At 36.6% G+C, this 20,272-nt stretch overlaps 1 protein-coding gene across 3 annotated transcripts in view; it reads left to right on the top strand.

Annotated features, from left to right (window-relative positions):
- The window catches only part of Dip-beta (Dpr-interacting protein beta), a 127,464-nt gene that overhangs the window by 36,535 nt on the left and 70,657 nt on the right, over window positions 1-20,272 (top strand). For 2 of the 3 annotated variants that reach the window (XM_064072626.1, XM_064072628.1), the window contains exon 2: window positions 7,101-7,225. In XM_064072626.1, the coding sequence (XP_063928696.1) occupies window positions 7,153-7,225 (73 nt within the window). In that variant the 5' untranslated portion in view covers window positions 7,101-7,152. Of the gene's footprint in view, window positions 1-3,738; window positions 3,839-7,100; window positions 7,226-20,272 lie in introns of those variants that run through there. The other variant, XM_064072627.1, reaches the window with a different exon arrangement.

Genomic DNA, 20,272 nt, shown 5'->3' with positions numbered 1-20,272 from the left:
GTAACGGGATGGGTCGGTGTGAGGATTATGGCCCGGGCCGATTCTTGACGCCGATCCGGCCCTGACAGCAAAACAGCGGCGGTGCAGAGATCCCTTTCAACGAAAATCCATACAGTGGAAATATAGAAAATGGAAAGCCGAGACGCAGCAGCCAGGCAGCGCATAAATATGCACGCAGTACTTTACTTATTGTTAAACAAAGTGCAGCGCGCGGCAGCATGAGGACGCGGACGAAGGCGAGGACGAGTCTGGGCATTTGTGGCGTTGAATGGATGTCGTGGAAGTCGCATTATGCGGACACATGTTTCTGCCTATCGGAAGAAAGCAGCCATCGATGAATGTCGTATGTGGGCAATCACACGTATGGCAGAATGGACGGCCGATGCAGACTGGTATATACTGTCGGGCCAAAACATAAAGAAGTTTAGTATGCGCTCCGAAGGTGTCAACCGGCCAGAATATAGTGCAGCTGATAAAGAAGCGCGCCTGTCACTCAACCTCTCCTATTACAATACTTTCTCAATTTCCGTAGAAGTGATGTGACATTCCATCACGATGTCACAGTAAAGTAAATTAACAAAGCGTTGCCTGGCTCTTAAATAACCCTATCTTTGGTGCGCTTTTACCCTCTTCTCGACATCATGCTATTTTCAAATTTATTTGGTTTTTTTAATATCCTCGCCTAACACCCCAAATATTTAATGATTTTAATTTACATCTTCCTAGCAAGATTACACGCCAATTTCACCTAGTCGCTGCAGCATCGTAACATTTGAATAAAAAAGGTTACCGCTCTGCAATCATACACCTTCTCCTTCATATTCTATACCTTCCTGTCTTTGACTATTTCCGTAGACACTCTAGATACATCCTTCGTTTCTAAATTTTTAATAACCTTCTCGGGTTACGCTTCTAGGTTACTGTACGCACAAAGGTTCTTAGTTTACCACCCTCGTCATCCATTTCACGATTAGTATTTGCTGTATACATACGTCTGTGCGCATCAGACCGACGTTTTTAATGACATGCTATGTCAGTAATTAATAACTCATATTGTACGATGTCTCCGTCATGAACGTATCTATATGTTATGTTCTAAGCTTCTAACTTAACAACACCGCAGACACTAACTTTAAAGGCTCTCATGTACTCTCATACCTACACCGATTCATCAAATGCGTCCCCTAACTCATGTTAAATCATAACATGTAGAAGGACCCGTCATGTCCAATTCATCCCCTAACCAGAGATCTGAACCAAATTGAAACCGGAACTACGTATATAAACCGTGGCGTGGCCGAATTAATACTCGAAAACCGGAATAAAATTTCGACTAAAAACAAACTTCATTTTAACCAGAAAGCAACTAGCGAGTTTCAGGTTTGCGCACGAACGTTAATAACAAATTCTCTTTCCCCACTCACAACTCTTCGACCAAAAGCTCTTTTATTATAACTTCTTTTAAAATACCAAAATAAAAAGGCACAAATTGTGTACACCAACCATAAATAATATATCATCTACAAGTATTTTGTTACGTGCATTACCCGACCAACGCAGTTTATTCATGCAGTTAGAAATGCATAGTTGCGAAATATACGTATATACAGCCTGTTCCAGCTAAAATTTAATCTCTTTTTTAAATTTTTCGTTCTAGAACATTAACTTAAACGTCGTTAAACGACTTTCCCTTAGACCGCTCGGTCAACCTGACCACATTTAACTGTCAGGTGTGGGATTCGAACCCACGCTCTCTTTAGAGAATCAGAGCTTAAATCTAACGCCTTCGATCGCTCAACCAACCTGACTACACTCAATTGCCTTATTTATAAATCTATACTCTGCTACTAAGCTATATGTGGGGGTAGTCGGCATGGAACTCGAGTCTGCGCAAAACACGACCGTCCCCGAACTCCGGGTAAGGCAACCGAGCACAAGCTGATGACAAACGTTCTATAAAAAGTAGTGGGGCTCCTAGCTCAGGTCAAATGAGGTCAAACTGAGCTAGGAGCCCCGCTATAGAACTACTATTTTGGACATCATTCAGAAAAAAACAACGAGATCTTTTTGTATGGAATAGTAGGAGCTGGTGTCGCAACGCTGGGGGAAAATCATCATCAGCTTTGTAAGTGGTAAACACCGAAGAAGCTGCATTTGGTCGGCCTTATTCAGAGGCAAGTGAAATAATGCGATCGAATGTGTTAAAAATACGATGAAAAATATAATTAGTCGGAAATCCTTAATCATTCAAGGAACGATAGCGACAAACTAAATTCCGCCAAAGTTGTTGTGGCTATTTTATATTTTAATATATATTAGATGTTATGAGTGTAACCTTGAGATCGTATTTCATTCCTCCAGTCAGATTATTGATGTGAATAAGCAGCTCACGTTGGTGTGCAATCATGTATATGGTTTTAAGTCAGTTTGTAAAGACAGTTATTATTGAAACTGTATGCAATAACATTTTAGAAATATCACCAAGAATTTCCAAAATAACGATTTTAAATTCGTATTTTAATATAATTAATACACGTTTACACTTTTAATTTTTTATGAAGTGCAGCGATACAAGAACCTGTTATTTCCGGGAATGTATTATTTGATAAATTGCACTTTAATAATAGTTTATAATTTTGAATACGTTGCTACTTATCGTATTGTGTGGCGCTAATAAATCATTCTAGGTTTATTTATGTTTTATCTTTTGACGTTATTTAAATAGGGCAACCACGAAAATAGCAACACAATTCAGAAAATTATTAATTGATATTTTTTTTATAAATAAAAAGCGCTATTAAACTACTATTGCTTGTTAAGTTAGTTCTCTTCTTTCAAGACGACGTTAATACAGTTTTACCGCAGAATCAATATTGTACAACTTCTATCTTTGCCCTTACGTTACGTATTATCTTCATCACACTTATAACTAAATTTCCAAGAAGGTGTCGGTTTTCCCTTTCACCAATTATCGTTGCTGCATAATCTTGCAAATAACGAGGTAAAGTATTGTATTACTCTACCGATTTTCGTCTATTTTTTAGCCCAGTGGCTATTAAATGTCGCTTCACTGTCCGCAGACAACAGTAAATGTCCACAGTGATCTTGAGTGAATCAAAATGGGAGCTACATTCCATGTGGAATACTTTATTAAAAGGATATGCGTATTTTCTGAAATCCCAAACTGTCAACTCAGTCTCACGCACTGTGTTTGAGTAAGCAAATTAGGGTTCGTATTATGCCGTATGATCAAACTAATAATTTGAGATCAAAGTGTGCTGAAGTTTTGTTTGCTGTACTCTGATAAATGTCGCTTTAGAATTGTTATTAATGTGCTTATGACAGTGTTACCTCGTGTAAGTTAAGCTGTGGAATTTTAGAAAGCGTTTTTCTTACAGCGCGGTAGAAAACTACGAGAACAAAGGGAGTATTTTTTAAACTTTTGCTGGTGATAAATTGTAGAATAAAGTTTATGGTTATGGATTTATCAAAAGCCATAACTGCTGAATATTTTTTGTTCAATAGTATTTACAATTACGACGCAGCAGGAAATAAACCAACAATTATGCGTCACTTTGATATTTACTAATCCGTTAAGCGCATTTTATGTGTGTGTTTCTACATATATTGCTATAGTAATATTTGCTGATAAAAACAATTTATTAGTTGTGATGACTGTTACACGCCACTAATGATGTCACACAGAGCTCCACTTTAATTCCTTCAATATTGGGTTATTAAGAATTTGTGCGAAGAAATACGGTCAATGAAGAATCTGTACCTACGTTGTTACGCCTATGGATCGTCGTGAGTTTTCTAGTACTCGCGATAATGATGGGTGAGTCATCATCGGTGACGATCGCCGGACGGCGTTCCACAAAGTCTTCAGAATTTAAGTGCGAGGGAAGTTCTATGTAAAAACTTTCGACCAATATTTCTAGTCTTACGACAAAGCAATAGCCCCGCCCACCCCACCTTCTTCATTCCAGTGACTAATCTTAATATTTTTCAATCCTATCGTAGCAAGTACCTACCAGCCCCTCCTCCCATCTTTTATGTTCTTAGAGGGTGTGTCATTTGCCATATCAAGTCTTATCTTAGTAAGTACAAGCCCCGCCCACCCACACCTTCTTCATTCGAGTGACTAGTCTTAATATTGTTCAATTTTATCTTAGCAAGTACCTACTAGTCCCTCTCACCCATCATTTATTTTGTTAAAAAGTTATTTGCCATATCAAGTCTTATCTTGACAAGTACTAGCCCCGCCCACCCACCCTTTATTTTCTTGGAAGGTATGTGATTTGCCAAAATCAGTCTTAACTTAGCAGTGTAAGGTCCACCCTTCATTCTGACCACATAAAAAGTATCACTGAAATGGGGATCGGGTGGGTGGGCGGGTTAAGGTGCTTCTCTTCTCGGGGAACTCAAATGTAGTTTTTTCTTTTTTTTGAAACAATTTTCGACCAATTTTTTTTTAACTAATTTGAAAAAATCTCTGGGACCTCTTTTGTATTGTTTCTAAAGTAGTCTTAAAAAATGTCGGGGACCACTGTCATTTGCTATATCAAGCCTTATCTTAGGAAGCACTACCCCGCCCACCCACCCTTTCTTCATTCGAGTGACTAATCTTAATATTGTTCAATCTCATATTAGCAAGTACCTGACTCCCCCCTCCACCCTTTAGTTTGTTAGAGGGTATGCCATTCGCCACATCAAGTCTTATCTTGACAAGTACTAGCCCCGCCCGCCCACCCTTTCTTTTCTTGGAAGGTATGTGATTTGCCAAAATCAGTCTTACCTTAGCAGTGTAAGATCCACCCTTCATTCTGACCACATAAAAAAAGTATCACTGAAATAGGGACGGGGTGGGTGGGCGGGGTAAAGTTCTTCTTTTCTTCTCGGGAGACCCAAATGTTTTTTTTTCCAAAATGCTGCATATTTTTTATTGTACTTTGGTGCGAGGGAAGTTCTTTTGACCACTTTTTCTTTGAAGTAATGTGAAAGAATCTCTGGGACCTCTTTTATTTTGTTTTTAAAATAGTCTTAAAGAATCTCGGGGACCTCTCGTGTGTCTGGTTTTTGAAGTAGTGTTAAGAAAGAATCTCAGGGATCACTGTCATTTGCCATATCAAGTCTTATTTTAGTAAGTATTAGCCCCGCCCACCCACCCCTTCTTCATTCGAGTGAGTAGTCTTAATATTGTTCAATCTTATTTTAGCTAGTACTTGACTCTCCCCCACCCTTTAGTTTGTTAGAAGATACGTCATTTGCCATATCAAGTCTTATCTTGACAAATACTTCAGCGGGTTACCGGAAGTTTGGATTGCGGGATCCAGAAAAACCTCGAAGCGGCGTTCTCGATGCATCGAGAGGAACGATTATCATTCAGCCAGTTCAGTCTAGACAGAGTCCAGACAAGTTGCGCCGGAATTATTTTATCCATAATAATCGCTGTGTAATTAGTCGTGAGAATTCGAATTACTAAGAAATAAATTGTTGAGTTTTACGCACGTCGATTTTAATTACTAATCATCGTAACAGTATTAATAAATGATGTACATCTAGTGGACTATTTGACTTTCTTCTAAATTAATTTATTAATTTTTCAATTAGTTGTCAAATTTTGAATACAATTTTAACGTTTATTTCTTTAAATAATAAAGGTTATGGAAAAATGTGGACTTTAGAAGAAGATATATTTATTGTCGGTTTGGGTCTAGGTTTCCCTTTAAAAAAAGAATTGTTGGGACCAGCGAGAAGGTTTTACATTCTTAAAAAATTGTTTGCGAAAATTATTTGGACAGAATTTCGTTCCACCTTGAAGTGTAGTTCGACACATCTCGCTATAAAATTTGAGTTTGCGATTTTTGTGAAATCCTCTACAAAGTAAAAACTAGTGGCGTAAAAACATCCCGCGGTTCGCACAAGTGTGGACAATATGAAATATATTTAAAGTAGATAACCAATAGGAAAAAATGTAGAATTTAAATAATATTTACTAATGTAAATTTTGGTGATGACGTCATTCTATTGTTAGTAGGGATCATTATCCACCTTTTGGTTAGCGTTTACCATCTACACCATATTCTTAATACACGTACAAAATTTGACAGCAATCAGTTAAGTAGTTTTAAAGACAGACGGACAGACAGACAGACAGAGAGACAGCCAGACAGACGAAAATGGGAGACCCATGTTTTCGTGCTCTAAGGATCATGAAACGTCGAGAAAAGTAGCCGGTCATCCAATGGACTCAATTACAATACTTCCTTAGTTTACGTTCAGGAAGTAAAAAAGCAATTTACTAGCATAATTTTTTTAAATTTTCGTCAAATTTTGTAAGTATTTTTAAAAATCAATATCATTTATTATTTATGAAAAATATTTTCAGTTTACATAATCCTAGTTATTATCCAAGAAGCATTGTCCACGTTTTTTGGCGGAAATGAGATACAGTAAAAGTTATTTTTTTCGAAAAAATCTTATTCTCCTGTAATTAAAATCACAAATCAGTGTTAATATTTTTAATTTTTAACAAATGAAAATAACGGGAGTACATTTTGCGAGGAGGCAATATAAAAAATCTGACGGAGATGGCGAGAGAGAGAGAGAATGAACGCATGAAACAAAGACAACAAATTATTTGCGACGTTGGTGTTGTAATGTTGTTGTTGTGATAGTTTATTTTGTGTTTTATTTGTGATAAGTTTGGTCACTTAAGTTAATATTTTTTTATAAATAGGCATGCAGATAGATGTTTTGTGGGTTTTTTGCGACGGTTAGGTTTTAAGTGTAGGAAATTTTAAAGTTGATATGTTTGGATTTTTGTCGGAGTCGAGGCCTGTGCGGTTCCTTGAGAGAGTTAAAGATCTATCAAGACCCAAAAGCATTGTTGAACGGTCGATTCCGCAAGCATTTGATTTATTACATATGTATTTTGAAGAGAAGTCTTTTTGTGATAGCGAAGAGTTCGCATGCTAATACATGCCTATAAAACACGTAAAGAGTGGTCTGAATTGTGTATTCCGTTTGAGGTTGTTGATAAGAGAGCAGCTTCATTGGAGAAGTGCAGACCTGACCGAAGTTACTGTCTGTTGCAGGGCCATGGGAGTCAGCGGCCAAATAGCCGGGGTGGATTGAGATCGTGCAACCATGCATATCCTGCAAACCCTTCCGACGACTGCGACACTCCTAGTGCACATGCTTTTGATGTTTCAGTTCGAAGGTCAGTTATCAGCAGCAATAGACGCCGGAATTATCCATATTATCCGCGTAAATTATTTGTTTTAATTTTCTGGTTCGTGTAGGCTGTTCAGCGCTTTTGTTTCGCCGGCCTGAATAATTAACTAACCACCTCAGAATCACAATTTCACTACGTGTTCGGCATCGCAACGGGTTTTGGCCCATTTACGCTCTCGGTATACTTAATTAACGAGCTTAGATTGAATATGATCGTCCTCAAGAGCAGTCCGGATCAGCGCTCATAGCCCGGGCCGCAGGCGTCACCGATGCTCTATGCCTCTATGCACCCTGCATAAATGCATTACACAATAATTAAATTCCATTTCGGTCACATTTATACTGTGTGCGGTTTGTACTCTGCAACGCCACATACTACCCAGTATTAAATGGCGTTGCTTACACCTATGTTACAATTTCACGCGTTCGTAATTATATTACGATATCTGCATAGTCCTCGCCCTGATGCTGTTTTCCGTTTATTACCTACGATCAAACTGGAACGCTCTAGCCCATTCACGACTCTCCCTTTAAGCTCTCGCCTCAATTTTTCCCTTTCTTTCTTTTTTGCATTAACGTCCTGCGATTAAAATCGTTACTTACAATTAAACATTTCATTAAGCTTACAATCTACATTTTTTCCTATGGAATCTAGAGGACGTTGTCAGTCACGTCAGAGCTCTGGTGTCAATGCGATTGTGAACAATTATATTGTCAACATGCAGATTACACAGGATCAGGGTTTTCATGTACATTACATCATGTTTGGACAGCGACGATTTTCAATAATGACCGCGTTCAATCTGCGTTTGCCAAAAACAAACATTTACGGATTTATTCCATTCAGGGTTCGTTATGTGATGCATCTTGTATTAACATTGACGATTATAATTATACAGTTTATAGCGTAGTAAAAAAAACTTCCTATAGACACCAAGTGCAAAATATTACAATATATACGAAAAAAGTGCTGTTAAAAATAAGTTGACTCATTCAACAATATTTTTGAGTCGCCCTGTATAAGCAGTTCTAAAAAACATGAATGTATTGCATAAAGCACAATTATAGATTCCTCGTATTTCACACATTTTAGGTAGAATTTATTCGGCAAAATTTTGGGATGACGTCATCAATTTTTTTACGACTAGCTAAGATAAGACTGAAATAACACACAGACAAATTTCATTTTTGAAAAAGTTGTTTAAAAATTCTTAAACAATTCAGGGATACAGGTCCTGACGTGCTGATTCTAAAAATATAGCCTGTTTATGGGCACGCGGCACTATCTTGAAAATATTCGTAACGAAATTCGAAATTTCTGATATTTATGAAAAATTTGATTTTTTATTGGGCGATTCTAGAAAAACAGTTTGAGTAATCGAAGAATTTTCGAAAAATTCAGGGACATGGATTTCGACGTAACGTCACCTGACCTGTCCTACCTAAAAACCAAAAGTACATTCTTAAAATAAATGCATTTTATGAAACAAAAATTAATAATAATTTCAATTTTTTATTTACGTACAAAACTATTTTGACGAAACTGTAAAACTGCTATATTCTAATTAGCGATTTTGGAAAAACGGTAGGAATTTTCGAAGAAACGAAACCGAAAATGAGTTCTGGATATCGAAATCTACAAGAAAGTGTGAAAATTGCCAAAATCAGTCCTATCTGATGAAATACTAGCCCCGCCCACCCACCCTGTATTTTCTTACAAGGTATGTCATCTGCCAAAATCAGTCTTATCTTAGCAAATACTAACCCCGCCCACCCGCCCTCTATTTCCTTGGAAAGAAAGTCATGTGCCAAAATCAGTCTTATCTTAGTAAGTACTAGCTCCGCCCACCCCCCTCTTCTCATTCTAACGACTAATTTTATTTCTGTTCAGTATAAGATCATTCATTTCATTCAGATCGGATAAAATCAATCACTAAAAAGAGATAGGGTGGGTGGGCGGGGCTAGTACTTGCTAAGATAAGACTTCTGGATATCGAAATCTACAAGACAGTGTGAAAATTGCCAAAATCAGTCCTATCTGATGAAATACTAGCCCCGCCCACCCACCCTGTATGTTCTTACAAGGTATGTCATTTGCCAAAATCAGTCTTATCTTGCAAATACTAACCCCGCCCACCCGCCCTCTATTTTCTTGGAAAGAAAGTCATCTGCCAAAATCAGTCTTATCTTAGTAAGTACTAGCTCCGCCCACCCCCTCTTCTCATTCTAACGACTAATTTTATTTCTGTTCAGTATAAGATCATTCAGTTCATTCAGATCGGATAAAATCAATCACTAAAAGGAGAGAGGGTGGGTGGGCGGGGCTAGTACTTGCTAAGATAAGACTGATTTTGGCAAATGACATGGCTTCCAAGAAAGCAGAGGGTGGGTGGGCGGGGCTAGTATTTCATAAGATAAAACTGATTTTTGACATTTTCGACAATTTTTCCACTATTTTTGAAGACTAGGTGACGGCATTTTCGGCCTGGTTTGTTCGAAAATTCCTACCGCGTTTCCAAAATCCCTAACTGAAATACAGCAATTTTTACAGTTTCGTCAAAATAGCTCGCTCTAAAAAATTTTCTAGATAAAAAAGAAAATTACTATTAATTTTTGTTTCACAAAATACTGTTACGTTTAGCGGGAGAATAAAATCGGCGTGGGTAAAATTTAACAGTTTATTTCTTAATAACTCGAATTTACACGACATTACAGAGCGAGTAAGTACAAAATAATTCCGGCGTAACTTCACTGGGTTCTCTCGACACTCGTTGGACTCGACTGGCGTGCGGTCCTTCTCGAAGGTCTCTGTCACCGCTTCCAGGCTCTTCTCCGGCCGCCGTCATCGACAATGAGTCAACGTCGCCATATATATTAGAGCCCGTGGGCGTCGTAGCGGGCAGGTATGTGGATTTATTTCGTAACAATACAATTGTTTCAAGAATGTACTTTGTAGTTTTTATGAAATTACAGAAATATAAAAAAAATATTTGTTACAATAGAGAAGTTACGACAGGTTTGAATACGTTAAGTCAAGTCAGGTCAGATGCAGAAATAAGCAATAAATTTTCTAGTAAAAAGTATAACCAATAAAGTTACGATTAGCATTTTTTTTACTTTTTTCACATCCTAGATTCTGTTATGTACTTATTAGTTTCCACTCCCACTCAACAGAGGACCACACTTAGCCCCGCCCACCCACCCTGTCTCTTTTTCAGTGAGTGATTTTATCCAATCTGATTGAAATGAATGATCTTATACTGAACAGAAATAAAATTAGTCGTTAGAATGAGAAGAGGGGGGTTTTCACTTGCTAAGATAAGGCTGATTTTGGCAAATGACATACCTTCCAAGAAAACAGAGGGTGGGTGGGTGGGGCTAGTACTTGCTAAGATAAAAGTGATTTTGGCAAATGACATATCCCCTAAAAAATGGAGGGTGGGCGGGCGGGGCTAGTATTTGATAAGATAAGACTGATTTTGGCACTTTTGTTGTTTTCGACCACTTTTCAACTACAAGTATATCCGAAAATTACTTGAAGACATTTTCTTGTAGATTTCGATATCCAGAAGTTATTTTCGGCTTCCTTTTTATCGTTTTGCCAAAATCGCTAATTGAAATACAGCAATTTTCACAGTTTCGCCAAAATAGCTCTACATTCAAGATTTAGGAGCAATCGGTTTTGCAGTTTCCAAATTAAAAATTTTGATTTTTTTCCAAAAATTTGAATATTTTCAATGTTGAGGTGACGTCGTCACATTGCAGGTGGGGATTATTAGACAGAGTTAGGTTAACGATACTCATAACACATATAAAGTTTGACCATAATCGGTTGGGTAGTTTCGGAGATTATCTGTCTAACAAAAATCGACACAGAAGACGGACGGACAGACAGACAGACATATGGAACCGGGATGCCTATTTTTTCGCACTTCTTGTCCTATTACGATGCTTTCTGAGCTTACGTTCGCAAAGTAAAAAGTAGAAGACACACGGGTCAATTCGGGTCACACTAGGATCTTACGTTTTGAACGTTTATTTGGGGCATTGCCTGATTTTCAGAGCTGGTGTGTTTTTTAATGGTGTTATTTTGGTATAGTAAAATAAATTTAATAAAATCAAATAATGTAAATTCACTGAAGGAAATAATGCATCCAAGGAGCGTTATTGTCGGTCTGACGCACTAACGCCAAACTACATTAACTCTCACAAGTAATGACGATTTGAATAAGTAAACTTAGTCTCGACAGGTGAAACTAAGATGCTGTCAGTGAATAGATTTTCCCGTATTTGCCTATTCAAGTAATGATATTTGTTTTCTCCGTTCATACACTAAATTCAGCTCTGATCACCATTAACTAAACATCAGCAAAATACAAGCGGGGATGTCATGCACCGGTGTCCCGTCTATAGATTTCCGAAACATCAGTTATTAACGACGTTCTTTGTAATCAAATGACAATGAAATAAATAATGCAAAGGTTAATTTTTATTTTAATTGTACGACACACTCTGTTAAAATCGCAGTTTTGTAAACTGAATATAAAACTATCCAACCGGCACAACATACATTTGAAATACAATGACATTTGAAAGTATACGTATGCGTTTTATAACACACGCGACAAAGTTAACGAGTATCAAACTTCAAAGGTAACTACGAACTATACATGCTTTTAGAGACATTTTTGTAGTAGCGTTGTTTTTTGACAGTTGCATAGCGGACGCAGAGCGCCAAAAAAGGATTCGTGTGTCAATTCTGCGATGTTCAAAGTGATAGAAACATTTTATTGGTAAGAGAGCATTTATTGGCACTGAGCAAAACGCAAAGAACTAAAATTATAACTTGGAGTAATTTATTTATTTCTTACACAGTCGTATCAAAAATTGATAACGTCATCAAACAGATTAAACAACTTTCTAATGAACAGCATATTCAGGGAAGTGATATCGCTTATGATGGAGCAATTTCCTTCTATGTTACAAAATTGCTTAAATGAATGCATGAACTCGTTTATTGTATCGATCATCCAAGAAACGCTTCATTAATTTTCTAAAATTCTGAGAACACAGTGGGTTCATATTTTCATATTTAGTGCTGCAACGAAATTTTGTTTTCAAAACAAAGCGACTAACGAATTATTGAATTCCTTTTTATTTATTTATAAATAATTAAACACCGACACTATAGTCGATAAAATAATGGAATTATATCTCAATTACTGACTGTGTAAAACGTAAAAATTAAAATGTTGTTCGTTAATGTAATTTCGAGCAAATTGTATCATATGTGGGCTTAAATTATCAATTTAAATAAGCATTTCAGGAGCATTTATTAAGTAATAAACCAAATTTACATAGAACTGTGCCGTTTTATTATTGAAATTGAAAATGTACTTGCTGAGTAGAGAACGACTGGTGCTCGGGCACCAGTTTTCAAACACGTGCTCGGATCATTACAGTAATGAGGACACGGGTTCTCTAGGATTAAGAGAGTGATTCGTAATGCCGTAATGACAACTCGATACAGAAAATGCGAATACCGAAATGCACTAACTAGTATTCGTATTTAATACGTGTATTATTTAATTAATTAATAATCGTGTTACGTCGTGAAAGGAATTAATACAGTCGAATGATGAATAATTTAGTTCGACTGCTCAGGTCGCTGGTGTATTGAAAGATTATTAATTACTGCGCTAAGTCTATTTCTCACCTTATAGTTGCAACAAAATCAATATTTGTGGTCTCTCTTTTTTGTTGAATTTTTTTTCATAGTTACTGCGATCTTATATTTTTTTAATTGATACATCAACACATTGAGTACAAAAATAGAGTACACTCTCGGTTTCTTAAAAATTGTCTCTTGACTAGAGGTGTCCGCTATGTAGAGGTGTCCGTTAAGGGAGGTTTTGCTGTAGTATGAAAGTAAATTTGATAAAATAAGAGACTCTTGTGTATCACTTATATATTTTTTAACTTATAGGGGTTATCATAATTTCAATAAAATTCATATAAATTTTTCTTGTCTTAGTAAAAGACCTAAATTACTAGTGATCCTATCAAAATATGCAAGAACGTATACATGTTGGAAGCAAAAAGTTTATATCGTTTTGAGTTAGGATTTTAGGTTTATATTTCTCCTACGCGTTATCCATGAAATAATTTAGCAAAGACTGATGAGAAAATGTAAAGTAAAAGGGTTATTAACAGACTCTCAGGCAGTTGTAGAGAGGCGGACGGATAACGTTTACATATTGAACCACGTAGCAAATCAGAATTTATCAAATACAGGGAAAGCTCTAGCGTTGTTCTTTGACCTCAAAGGGTGTTTGTGATAAATAGAGAACTGAAGATCATTTAAAAATCATGATATCAGAGAAAATTTGGTGGAATAGGCAGAGAAAATTCGTGTAAAAGTAGCTTGTTACATTCAAAAGCAACAAACATTTTGGTCTAAATTTTGCGAGGATGACTTAATTCCTGTGTTGTACACTTTTAGATGTCTCGTTTGATGGAATTTGATTGTTTTCTCGAATGTCATATGTGTATAGTGTTATACATGTGAGTTTTATTTTGATGTCTGTATCAATGAGTTAGACAAAGATAGAAAGTGTCGGAAATATTGAAGATCAATTAAATAATGAGACATTGTCCAAATAATTGATGTTTGAAAATGAACGACATGAAATGTTTGAGTGCATAATTAAATTTTGGTGAGCTAACTGTAGGCGTTGGTTTAGAGAAGCCAATAATGTAGAAATGCTAAAAATACTAGAAATAATGCATTTGCCGGTGGTGTTGTCCCTGTCTAACTTGACGTTTTGATTGAAGATATTTTTAATTTGATGGTCCGTATTGATTAAATAAGCAACATTGCGAGTAACGAGTTACTTTGGGGTGATTTTTTGGTGGTCGCTGTTGGCTCATCAACTGTCAATAGCCCGAGTGGGTTTTGTGAGCTGCCATTTGCAGATTGAGATTTAGCAGCGCGCACCGTCCGAAACAGAGCCACCCTAGCAAGCAAGCAAGCCTCTCATCGCTAATAATAATAAGGACTTGTCGCTTGAAAACGACTAGTGCAGGCGGCGATTTGCATGTATAATGTCCGGAATGGGGTGCACGGGCTCAGGTACAATAGTGAGAACTTGATATACATACTTGTATTGAAACCACGACTGCACCACTTGCATTCCGCTGTCTCACCAACAATTACAAGTGAACTCGGTGAGAGCTCTGAGTGGTCCGGTTGAGCTTACACCCTTGGGTTTTAGTGAAATTGCTTTTTACTCGGTTCGGAGTTATTGTATGACAACATCTGAGATCCACGCGCCACGGTTTCTTTAATTATCATTACCTACACTTTTATGTAGTTAATCCATTTAACGTCGGCTGTTGACTGTCTCGATAGACTGTCTACCCACACCACACTAAAACACCAAAACACTAATTGACTTTGTGACGTAACGATCTACACACACGGCCTGACTTACATTTCGGGACCATCTAGCCTAAAATCAACAACATATTACATCATTTATCAACTCAAGTTCGAGATTAGTCCTGGCAGAGACCAAAACTTTGGCACGTATTATCTCGAGGAAAAAGGAGGCCACTTTACCACCGGTTTATGAGTGTTTAATTTCATACTACCGTCAACTATGAAACGCCTTTCGTCTCTCTTTCGACATAACACTAAAGAATTATAGTCACCAACAAATTCAGAAAACGAACTTACTCGTCCACTCGAATAAATTAAATTGGCCAGAACAAAAATATTTCGAAAGAAAGTGCCACTTAATCTAATCATGCTAGTTAATGTGTTCGTCAAACAACAGTAAAATGTGGCTTAAGACGTCACATAAAACGGATACGGTTACTACGTTGTGAAGTAAGACTGATTGATATGTTCTCAGACGTACTCTCGCGCGTAAAAGTATTGTCGATATAACTTATAAAAAAGTTGTCTAAAAATTGTGAAAAAATTCAGGGACGTAGATTTCGACATCCTGGTTCCAAAAATATAGCATGTTGACTTATTACGAAGCAACTTTTTCGACAGAATCGGTACGAAATGCGAATTTTTGAAAATTTCTAAAAATTTCGATATTTCAACGGTCGATTCCGGAAAAACGGTTGCAGTTGTCAAAGAAACGATGCCCAAAGTGAGTTCTAGAGCTCGAAATCTACAAGAAAATGTATTTGGTTAAGTGTCGAAAATTTCAAAAATTGGCCGAAATTTGAAGAAGATAGACCATTGGAAAAACTTCACTTTTAAAAAATTTGTCTAAAAAATTGCGCAAAAATTCAGGGACGTAGATCTCGACATGTTGATTCCAAAAATATAGCCTATTGATGGTCATGTAGCAACATTTTCGAAAGAATCGATTCGAGATGCGAATTTTTTTAAATTTCTAACAATTTCGATATTTCAAAGGCCGATTCTGGAAAAACCGTTGCAGTTATCAAAGAAAGGAGGCCGGAAGTGAGTTCTAGAGTTCGTAATCTACAAGAAAATGTATTTAGTTAAGTTTCGAAAATGTCAAATTTTGGCCGAAAATTGAAGAAGGGGGGACCATTGGAAAAATTTCACTTTTAAAAAAGTTGTCTAAAAATTCTGAAAAAATTCATGAATGTAGATTTCGAGTTGCTGATTCGAAAAATGTAGAATGTTTATGGTCATGGACCAAAATTTTCGTTAGAATCGATATGAAATGCGAATTTTTTTAAATTTCTAAAAGTTTCGATATTTCAACGGTCGATTCTGGGAAGACGATTGCAGTTATCAAAGACACGAGGCCGGAAATGAGTTCTAGAGCTCTAAATGTACAAGAAAATGTATTTGGTTAAGTTTCGAAAACATCAAAAATTTGCTGAAATTTGAAGAAGACCATTGGAAAAATTTCACTTTTAAAAACGTTGTCTAAAAATTCTGAAAAAATTCGCGGATGTAGATTTCGATTTGTTGATTCCAAAAATGTAGAATGTTTATGGTCACGGAGCAACATTTTCGAAAGAATCGGTACGAAATGAGAATTTTTGAAAATTTCTAAAATTTTCATATATCAACGGTCGATTCTGGAAAAACGGTTTCAGTTATCAAAGGAACGAGGGCGGAATTGAGTTCTAGAGCTCGAAATCTATAAGAAAGTGCATTTAGTTAAGTGTCGAAAATTTCAAAAATTGGCCGAAATTTGAAGAAGGGGGGACCATTGGAAAAATTTCACTTTTAAAAACGTTGTCTAAAAATTCAGAAAAAATTCAGGGATGTAGATCTCGACTTGCTGATTCCAAAAATGTAGAATGTTTATGGTCACGGAACAAAATTTTCGTTAGAATCGGTATGAAATGCAAATTTTTTAAAATTTCTAAAAATTTCGATATTTCAACAACGGTCGATTCTGGAAAAACGGTTGCAGTTATCAAAGAAACGAGGCCGGAAGTGAGTTCTAGAGCTCGAAATCTATAAGAAAATGTGTTTAGTTAAGTTTCGAAAATGTCAAAATTAGGCCGAAATTTGAAGAAGTGGGGACCATTGGAAAAATTTCAATTTTAAAAAAGTTGTCAAAAAATTGCGAAAAAATTCAGGGACGTACATATCGACATGCTGATTCCAAAAATATAGCGTGTTGGTGGTCACGGAGCAATATTTTCGAAAGAATCGGCACGAAATGCGAATTTTTGAAAATTTCTAAAATTTCGATATTTCAACGGTCGATTGCAGAAAAACGGTTGCAGTTATCAAAGAAAGGAGGCCGGAAGTGAGTTCTAGAGTTCGTAATCTACAAGAAAATGTATTTAGTTGAGTTTCGAAGATGTCAAAATTAGGTAGAAATTTGAAGAAGTGGGGACCATTGGAAAAAATTCACTTTTAAAAAAGTTGCCAAAAAATTCTGAAAAAATTCATGAATGTAGATTTCGACTTGCTGATTCCAAAAATGTAGAATGTTTATGGTCATGGACCAAAATTTTCGTTAGAATCGATATGAATTGCGAATTTTTTTGAATTTCTAAAAATTTCGATATTTCAACGGTCGATTCTGGAAAGACGGTTGCAGTTATCAAAGACACGAGGCCGGAAGTGAGTTCTAGAGCTCTAAATGTATAAGAAAATGTATTTGGTTAAGTTTCGAAAAGATCAAAAATTTGCTGAAATTTGAAGAAGGGGGGACCATTGGAAAAATTTCACTTTTAAAAAAGTTGTCTAAAAATTCTGAAAAAATTCAGGGATGTAGATTTCGATTTGTTGATTCCAAAAATGTGGAATGTTTATGGTCACGGAGCAACATTTTCGAAAGAATCGGTACGAAATGAGAATTTTTGAAAATTTCTAAAATTTTTATATATCAACGGTCGATTCTGGAAAAATGGTTACAGTTATCAAAGGAACGAGGCCGGAATTGAGTTCTAGAGCTCGAAATCTATAAGAAAGTGCATTTAGTTAAGTGTCGAAAATTTCAAAAATTGGCCGAAATTTGAAGAAGGGGGGACCATTGGAAAAATTTCACTTTTAAAAACGTTGTCTAAAAATTGTGAAAAAATGTAGGGATGTAGATCTCGACTTGCTGATTCCAAAAATGTAGAATGTTTATGGTCACGGAACAAAATTTTCGTTAGAATCGGTATGAAATGCAAATTTTTTAAAATTTCTAAAAATTTCGATATTTCAACGGTCGATTCTGGAAAAACGGTTGCAGTTATCAAAGAAACGAGGCCGGAAGTGAGTTCTAGAGCTCGATGTGTTTAGTTAATTTTCGAAAATGTCAAAATTAGGCCGAAATTTGAAGAAGGGGGGACCATTGGAAAAATTTCAATTTTAAAAAAGTTGTCTAAAAATTGTGAAAAAATTCAGGGACGTAGATCTCGACATGCTGATTCCAAAAATATAGTGTGTTGATGGTCACGGAGCAACATTTTCGAAAGAATTCGTACGAAATGCGAATTTTTAAAAATTTCCAAAATTTCGATATTTCAACGGTCGATTCCGGAAAAACGGTTGCAGTTATCGAAGAAACGAGGCCCGAAGTGAGTACTAGAGATCAAAATCTACAAGAAAATGTATTTAGTTAAGTTTCGAAATTGTCAAAATGTGGCCGAAATTTGAAGAAGGTGGGACCATTGGAAAAATTTTCAGTTTTAAAAAAGTTGTCTAGAAATTGTGAAAAAATTCAGGGACGTAGATTTCGACATGCTGATTCCAAAAATATGGTGTATTGATGGTCACGGAGTAACATTTTCGAAAGAATCGCTATGAAATGCACATTTTTGAAAATTTCTAAAAATTTCGATATTTTGACGGACGATTCTGTAAAAACGGTTGTACTTATCAAAGAAACGATAGCGGAATTGAGTTCTAGAGCTCAAAATCAACAAGAAAATGTATTTAGTTGAATTTCGAAAATGTCAAAATTTGACCGAAATTTGAAGAATTTGATCATCAAAAATTTTCACTTTTAAAAAAGTTGTCTAAAAATTGCGAAAAAATTCAGGGATGTAGATCTGGACATGCTGATTGCAACAATATAGCGTGTTGATGGTCACGGAGCAACATTTTCGAAAGAATCGGCACGAAATGCGAATTTTTGAGAATTTCTAAAAATTTCGATATTTCAACGGTCGATTGCGGAAGAACGGTTGCAGTTATCAAAGAAACGAGGGCGGAAGTGAGTTCTAGAGCTCGAAATCTACAAGAAAATGCGTTTAGTTAAGTTTCGAAAATGTCAAAATTTTTCCGAAATTTGAAGAAGGGGGGACCATTGGAAAAATTGTAATTTTAAAAAAGTTGTCTAAAAATTGAGAAAAAATTCAGGGACGTAGTTCCTGACATGCTGATTCCAAGAATGTAGCGTGATGGTCACGGAGCAACATTTTCGAAACAATTGGTACAAAATGCGAATTTTTGAATATTTCCAAAATTTCGATATTTCAGCTGTCGATTCTGGAAAAACGGTAGCAGTTATCAAAGAACCGAGGCCGGAATTGAGTTCTAGAGCTCGAAATATACAAGAAAATGTATTTAGTTAAGTTTCGAAAATGTCAAAATTTTTCCGAAATTTGAAGAAGGGGCTTAGTATCTGATAATTTAAGATCGATTTTGGCAAATAACATACCCTTGAAGAAAATAGAGGGCGGGTGGGCGGGCAGATAAATCCTGTTTGATAAAATTGACTTTGGCAAATAACTTATCCTCTAAGAAACGTGTGAGGGGGTGGGCGGGGCCAGTAGCTAATAAGATAAAACAGATTTTAGTAGGTACTATCCTAGCCAACCCGCCCTCTATTTTCTTCGGGGGTATGTCATTTGCCAAAATCGATCTTAAATTATCAGATACTAAGCCCACCCACCCGCCCTCGATTTTCCTCAAGGGTATGTCATTTGCCAAAATCGATCTTAAATTAACAAGTACTAAGCCCACCCACCCACCCTCTCCTTTCTTGGAAGGTACCTCATTTGCCAAAATCAGTCGTATCCTAGCTAATAGATGCTAAGGTAAAACTCATTTTGGCAATGACATACCGTATAAGAAAAGAGCGGGTGGGCGGGGGGCTAACAGCTGCCAAGATAAGACTGATTTTGGCAAATGAGAAACCCTCTAAGAGAAGAGAGGGCGGGTGGGCGGGCAGATAAATCCTGATTGATAAAACTGACTTTGGCAAATGACTTATCCTCTAAGAAACATGAGAGGGGGTGGGCGGAGCTAGTAGCTAGTAAGATAAAACAGATTTTAGCAGGCACTATCCCCGCCCACCCGCCCTCTATTTTCTTCGAGGGTATGTCATTTGCCAAAATCGATCTTAAATTATCAGACACTATGACCGCCCACCCGCCCTCTATTTTCCTCAAGGGTATGTCATTTGCCAAAATCGATCTTTAATTATCAGGTACTAAGCCCGCCCGCCCACCCTCTGTTTTCTTGGAAGGTATGTCATTTGCCAAAATCAGTCGTATCCTAGTTAGTAGATGCTAAGGTAAAACTGATTTTGGAAATGACATACCCTCTAAGAAAAGAGCGGGTGGGTGGGGGGCTAATAGC

The sequence above is a fragment of the Zophobas morio genome, unplaced genomic scaffold (genome assembly GCF_036711695.1).
Source record: "Zophobas morio isolate AGI-343-1 ecotype UQ-CSIRO unplaced genomic scaffold, CSIRO_AGI_Zmor_V1 ptg000044l, whole genome shotgun sequence".
Taxonomy (NCBI): Eukaryota; Metazoa; Arthropoda; class Insecta; order Coleoptera; family Tenebrionidae; genus Zophobas; species Zophobas morio.
This window is presented reverse-complemented; position numbering and strand designations above follow the sequence as displayed.